Genomic DNA, 7240 nt, shown 5'->3' with positions numbered 1-7240 from the left:
GAAATAAACAGAAGAAATAAAAAAAGATGAGCAAGAAGAGGCGAAAAACAGCCCACAGACTACAGAGAAGACACGCTGAACTTCCGAGAGACTTCAACTGGTCAGCAGGACGAGTGAGAAAAGACAGCTGCACTAAGTGTTAGGCAAATTGTGGATGTCCTTTCAACTGTTTCATCATTAATAATGATAATTATATTATTTAATTATTAACACACCCTCTCTCTCTCTCTCTCTCTCTCTCCCTCGCGCTCTCTCCCCCACTCTCCCCCTCCTCCTTCCTAGGAACGAACTGTGAAGTGTCCATCGTTCCTACACGGCGCAGCTGTAGCGTGCACAGTTACTCTTGGAGGAGTTCTTTGTATTTTGTAACTAAAATGGGTAAAGTGGTGTTTATTTTATTTCTCATGTTTAGTTTAAATGTAGTCTTGTTGCAGAAGAAGCTGGCATTGGCAATAATCCCACCTGTCGACTACGAATAGCACATGAGTACTGTAGAGAGCAGGGATGGTTTCTGAGGTTTATATGGGTGTCGTGTTCACCGTGTTCTCGATGTTTAGCTAGCGCTGTGTTCAGCAGCAGCCCTAAAGCTTCTTTATTTAAACGTGTTTGCCGTTAAATGGACGCGATAACACGACAACTAAGCGTATCGTTTCGAAGTTGCTTGCTGCCGTTGTCATTTTTCAATAGTCGTGCTTGTTAGCTAGCTAAGCTACTTAGCACTGAAACCGCACTGTAAATGACAGTGACAGTGTTGAGCAGCTGCAGGTCTGGTAGCAGCGTTTTACAGCACAGTCTGTTTAGATTCAGGGTGCTCACTTTTTAATGTGCAGCTCTGTAGCTACCTAACTGCATGAGCTGTTTCACCACTCCAGCTGCTTTTGAAGGAAGTGCTCCGTGTTGTAGCGGTGAGACGATCCACGGGTGATCAGCTCCGATACGGTTTTCGATTTTGAGGTCAAGGATCGATTTTCTATATTTCCGTGTTAAAATGTATTGGTGATAAAATATACAATGTACAGAAGAGTGCAAATTAGATAATCTTTTTTTTTTGGTTGGGGTTGGTGACCATGGTAACAGTCTATCGATAACAGGGTTGTGGGTTCGATTCCCAGGCTCGGCAAGCTGCCGCTGTTGGGCCCTTGAGCAAGGCCCTTTACCCTCTCTGCTCCCCGGGCGCTGGAGTTGGCTGCCCACCGCTCTGGGTGTGTGTGTACTCACTGCCCCTAGTTCACTAGTGTGTGTGTGTGTGTGTTCACTACTACAGATGGGTTAAATGCGGAGGACACGTTTACACAAATACGGGCACCTTTACCTTTATAAACAATACAAAACTGATTTAAAAAACCAGGATGACCAAGGTGGTGGTCAGGCATGACCAGCCTGACCACTCTTGGGCATCTAGTCAAGTAGTTTGATGACCAGCATGGTCAAATTGGTCATGCTGATTGACCGCCTCATCTGTCAAACTCGCATAAAACCCAGCTTGCTTACCAGCATAGGGTGTTTTTCACCTGGTTCACCAGCTTTCCAGCCACCTTGACTATTAAAGTCCAGCTTAGGCCATCTGGATTTATCAGCAGGGAACTCATCTTTAAAAAAAAAAAAAAAAAAAAAAAAAAACCCCCCAAAAAAAAAAAAAAAAACCTTATATAGCATGTCTTGATTTCCATCAAATTCCCCACCTGTCAAATCAAAAAATGAAAAGCAATATGATCATAAAATAAATGCAAAATCGCTGGTGATACTGACACAAAGCGTTAACCGATTCAGTTTCTAGTTTAGATTCAAGTTTTGTGGTTTCACATAAAAAGACCCTTGAGAGAGGCCGACCATCATGTATTCTGATACACTCTTTCAGAAGTCATTTCTTGAGATCACTTGTTCCCATATTAGCTGGCTGTGTAGGCATAATGAGTTTTTGCACATTTTCACAGGTGGGCTGCAGGAACGTCCCTAATTTCTTTATAGTGGGAGCGGGACACAGCCACCATGCCAACTGTGGTTCTGATGGACGCGTCGCTCTCCATGACACGACCTGTGTCTTTGGAGGGCAGTGAAGAGTTTCAGAGGAAGAATCTGGCTGTTCACGGCCTGACCATGCTGTTTGAGCATATGGCTACGAATTACAGGCTAGAGTTCACAGCCCTTGTAGTATTTTCTTCCCTCTGGGAGCTCATGGTGCCTTTCACCAGAGACTACAACACTTTACAGGTATGAACCGGTATTATAGTACTGTAACATTGACAGCTGCTGTAAGATTATTACTTGGATGTGTATTATTTCAGTGATGGTGAAGGCTATTTACTCCTGTGGTTTGAGTCGAGTAACAGTTTGAATTAGTTTTAACTGATGTTACTCTTTCTTTTTCTCTTTCATTTGTTGCGCAGGAGGCCTTGAACAATCTGGAGGACTATGATAAAACCTGCCTTGAGGCAGCCCTGCAGGGAGTCAGTAACGTTGTGCAGCAGGAGTGGGGCAGCACCTGTCCCTGCCAGGTAACACACATTTCTTTGGTAAAGCAGAGAGATATTCCATGCGAGGAGAGACAGGGTACTTCTGTTACATGCCTTACATTTCACCCAAATTATTTACCTGGAGAGATCACATGATGCCGAGGTTGATGAGGTTGAGGGGAAAAGCCTGCTTTTACATGATTGGCCCTGGGCTACTGCCTGGGAAGTCTGTTATGGGGAGGGGTGTGAGATGATATAATTAGTAACTTTGCATCAAAGCATGCAAGCGAGGTCAGGTTTCAGGTGGCAGTTGTGTAACTATTTTGTGTGTTTCCTGTTGTAAGTGTAATAGTGTGATAATTAGCTTGTCTTTTTTTTTTTTTTTTAAAGGGTGTTATTTTACTTCTGTATTTGCATGATTTCCCAGAGCCGGCAAGCCCACCGTGCTACACCAATGGCTCAAAACTCCTATTGCTACCTTTCCATGTGTAGCATGAATTATATGTAGGTAGCGGTGGATGAGCGAGTCAGGAAAATGCCATAAATGTGAATGTTATACATACACATACACACTCACACAGTAATATCAGAATATTATGACCACCCCTGATTTGGAATGAACGTGGCCCATTAGATCAACTTCACCATACCATATAGGTTCACCGTGTAGTTCTAAAATTACAGACTGAAGTCCATGTGGGTGGTGCGGCGTTCTCAGCACTGTAGTGACACTGACGTGGTGTTGAAGATATAGGCTAAGAGACAGTAAATAAAATTGAATAGTGGTCAGTTAAACAAGCCTTACTCTGCCACATTCAGATTTTGTGTTTGATACTTTCCGCTTGATTAGACGTACTAGCCTAAAAGCCATGTGCTCAGACTATGGGTGGTGGTGTGGGAGTGTAGACATACTGGTTTGTGTGAAATGATGTTGTCGCATACATGCTGTATACAGAAAGAAAAACAGGCTAAGCCATCTGTCAGCTCATTTTGGAACATAACCTGACTCTGCTACCTCCCAGTCTCTCTCCTTCTGATTCTCTAATTGTGTTTGCATGTGTATGTAATGCTTTTAATGGTAGAAATGGAGTGAATTTGTCTTAATTCCTGTCTTAAGAAGTTGACTCCTATGTTAATGTAAGTTCTGATCTGGAGGCTGTGTTTTATTTGATGGCCTGTAGGTGGTACTGGTTACTGACGGAGCTCTGGGCATCGGCCGTGGTTCTCTGCGCCACTCCCTGGCCACACTTAAGCAACGTGGAGAAGACAAGAAGTTCCCTCTACCTTTCCCTTTCTCCTCCAAACTGTACATCATGTGCATTGCCAGTGCAGAGGAGGTGCTTATGAAAAAATATTTCAATACTGTATAATTAGATAAAAAGATGGATACTTTTTTTTTACTTATTGATCCCAAAAGAAATTTAGCAGCCAATAGCAATATAACACAATACAGTAATACAATAATAAGGGTGGTACAGTATAAAAGAAGTTGTAATAATGAATAATTTGTAATACTTGATTAAATTAATAGAACTACCAGGTCCTCTTTTTGTGTATTTAATTAAGATGTGTTAATTTTTTACTTGCAGCTCCAAGCCACGGATGCCATGGACAATTTGGAGCAACTGCTCGCATTAAGTGGTGGAGAGGGACAGATATTTACGATGGATGGACCACTGTGTCTGAAAAATGTTCAAGCAATGTTTGGGTATGTGAACTTACAATGTGCTCCTTGTAATGGAAACCCTGTGGGTGGAATGTGGTGGTTATTCTGTGTGCTTGTGTGTTGGCAGGAAACTTATCGACCAGGCATACACACCCTTTCACGCAGTGTTGCGCTGTGGGAACTTGACCTCAGATGTGCAGGTCTTCCCTAGGCCAGAACCCGTGCTGCTGGATGAGGAGGTTGATCCAATACCAAAATCAGTGCTCACAGGTACTTCCAGTAGGAATGAAAAATCAAGTGTGTGTATGTATGTATGTATATGTGAAATGGAATGTAATGAACTTGGCCCATTATATTAGCTCCAGTCCACCAACCAGAATTTACCAGCCAAAAGCATCCTGTGGGCAGTGGCATGTGACCACATGATCAACAACCTCCTCCACACAAGAACTAAGGACATGATTGCGCTTGTTTAATTTGTTTCAGAGCTGGAGATAGTGGGCTTCATTGAGATCGGTGACATCGCCAGTCCTCCAGTCCTTTCCAGACACCTTGTCCTCCCCATAGCCGTAAACAAAGGTTAGCTTCCTGTTTGTGAAGCATTGGTTTCTAAGTGTCACTGTTTTCAATGATAAAGTGGCCATTCTTGCCTTTTGCATTTGCTCTCAGAAACAGATGAAGTGGGAGCAGGGACGACTGATGATATGGAAGAGGAGACTTCAACTAATCAAATGGCAGGAAAGAGCCCTAATTTCTGTGTTCTCCTGCATGGCAGTCTGAAAGTGGAGGGCATGGTCGCCCTTGTGCAGCTCGGGTAGGATACCATAGCATATCATAACTGTCAGACCAGAACATGTATCTCCATTTTAGCCGTTTTTGACTTTCTAAGTCAAGTGTAAATCTGGTATGTTTACATTGGGCCTGTTTACACCTGGCATGAGCGTGGGCGTACACACATGTACACACAAACATGCAAGGGAGATGGGGTGTTTACACCTGGCTATTCATGCAGATAAGTAAAATCGGAAAATGATCCAATAACCAAAAAGGCATGTTAATGCCAGGTACAAACAAACCCATTGTGTCTTATTTAATTTTGAATGATGACTTGGAATAAATCTTTTTACATTGACTTTCATTTTAAATTGGGGAAGGTTTTTACCTTCTTCTTTTGCCTTTTTGTTTTTTGCGTCAAAGTGATCAAATGTTTTCTTGTATTTCATTGTATAAGCTCATTGGATTTAGTCACCCAATGAACCAGAGGTCTGCAGTTCTGACTTATAGCAAAGACATTGTGTCTAATGTTGAGCTTTTTTTTGTCAGGTCTGACTGGTATGGAATGCTGTACTCCCAGGCAGATAGTAAAAAGAAGTCCAATCTAATGATGTCGCTTTTTGAGCCTGGCCCACTGCCTCTTCCATGGCTGGGGAAAATGTCTCAGCTTGGACCCATCTCAGGTAGCTTTCAATTGAAACTGAAAGTTGGATCATTTTCCTTGTTCAGAGGTAGTCCTGAGAGAAAGCTTTATTTCCATTCGGTCTGTCTCTGTCAAATGTATTACTGTGGTGCAAAATGATGTTTTACTTACCAGTATTACCATATATAAATTACCATAGTTAGGTTTCAGTTGTATCCATGCAGTGTCATTACTGAAAACTTTTATATACACTTGTTTATTTGTAGATGCTCTAGAGAATCCCTATGGTGAAGATGACAGCAAAAGCCCTTTCCCCGTCCAGCCAAAAAATAAACGCAGCTACGCCCAAAACGTCACTGTTTGGATCAAAGCCAGTGGACTGCAGGTATTCTGCCCTGAGTATAATACATTGTATTATATACACCAATCATCACAAACATTAACGCCACCTCTTTGTTTATGCACTCACTGTCTATTATATCAGCTCCACTCACCATAGTTCTACAATTACAGACTGTAGTCCACCTTTTTCTCTCAATTTCTTTTAAAAAGCTTCTTCAATGGTCAGGAGTGCCACTGCAGTGTTGAAAATGACCCACCACCCAAATAATAGCTGCTCTGTGGTGCTCCTGACCATTGAAGAACAGTGTTAAAGTATGCTTTAAAAAAAAAAAAAAAAAAAAAAAGTATGGGACTAGTCTACAAAGCACTCCTGTATGGTAACTGGAGCTGATAAAATGGGACGATGACACCACACAAAGGTGGTGTTAATGATCTGGATGATTGTGTATATATAATGATGTGTATATCTGAATTTTATTAAGGATTCTTCAAGATTTAAGCTGCATCAAATGCTATGCCACAAATGTCTTAAACATTTAATTCCAAATGAATCTTTTATTTATTACAGACAGATGTGCAGAAAATCCTCCGAAATGCAAGAAAACTTCCAGAGAAAACACAGACTTTCTACAAGGTGAGTGTCATATTTCATTATTCTTGGAGTAGAAAAGTACTGCATACAATATGTTCTGGATGAATTTTTGACAAAGACTAAAAACTGCTTTTTTTGTGGTGTATCTTAAAGGAGCTCAATCGTCTGCGGAAGGCTGCATTGGCATTTGGTTTCTGGGAACTGCTGAAAGGTGTAGCCGAGCTTCTGGAGAGGGAGTGCACCCTGCTGCCTGACTCTGCGCACCCGGATGCTGCTTTCCAGCTCTCTCATGCGGCCCAGCAACTCAAGCTGGCCAGTACTGGAGATTCCCAGTATGCTGCCTTTGAACAGAACATCACTCCCATGCTCACTGACTTCTCAGGGGGAGGAGGTGGAGCTGAGAGGATGTAGTCAAGAGAAGAATGCTGGGTGGAAACTTTCCACTCTACCATTGGAAGTTGCATTTCTCCTGCCTTCAACACTGAGGGGTTGCTAGCAGATCCCCTGAACTGTTGACATTTTCAAAAGCCACATTCAAAAGGCAAGACTTGGAGGTGCAGGAACAGTGATGATTGAGATGAACTTAAACTTTGAGACTTGTGGTCGGAGTTATTCCTGATGTGTTTGGTCTCTAGTCTTTGGAACAAATACAAAGGCCAAGAAAGTTTCTTAACGTGTAGGTTGTTTTTTCTCCTTGTACATAGCTTTTTCTACCATGACTAAAAGAAAATAAAAGCGTGTTTCAGGGCTGTAATGTAGTTTGTGCAAGA

The 7240-nt window shown here is 42.1% G+C and overlaps 1 protein-coding gene across 1 annotated transcript; it reads left to right on the top strand.

Moving 5' to 3' along the window:
- Positions 1 to 316: 316 nt before the first annotated feature.
- On the top strand, positions 317 to 7224 carry ints14 (integrator complex subunit 14). Its single transcript, XM_072694791.1, has 12 exons — positions 317 to 378; positions 1935 to 2211; positions 2388 to 2495; positions 3635 to 3790; positions 4043 to 4161; positions 4247 to 4389; positions 4606 to 4698; positions 4789 to 4933; positions 5443 to 5576; positions 5803 to 5921; positions 6447 to 6512; positions 6624 to 7224. Exons 2-12 carry the CDS (start codon positions 1990 to 1992, stop codon positions 6879 to 6881), a joined length of 1563 nt encoding a protein of 520 aa, XP_072550892.1. The 5' UTR covers positions 317 to 378; positions 1935 to 1989; the 3' UTR covers positions 6882 to 7224.
- The last annotated feature ends 16 nt before the right edge of the window (positions 7225 to 7240 follow it).

The sequence above is a fragment of the Salminus brasiliensis genome, chromosome 13, assembly GCF_030463535.1.
Source record: "Salminus brasiliensis chromosome 13, fSalBra1.hap2, whole genome shotgun sequence".
Taxonomy (NCBI): Eukaryota; Metazoa; Chordata; class Actinopteri; order Characiformes; family Bryconidae; genus Salminus; species Salminus brasiliensis.
Note: the sequence above shows the minus strand (reverse complement) of the source record. Positions and strands in the feature narration are given on the sequence as shown.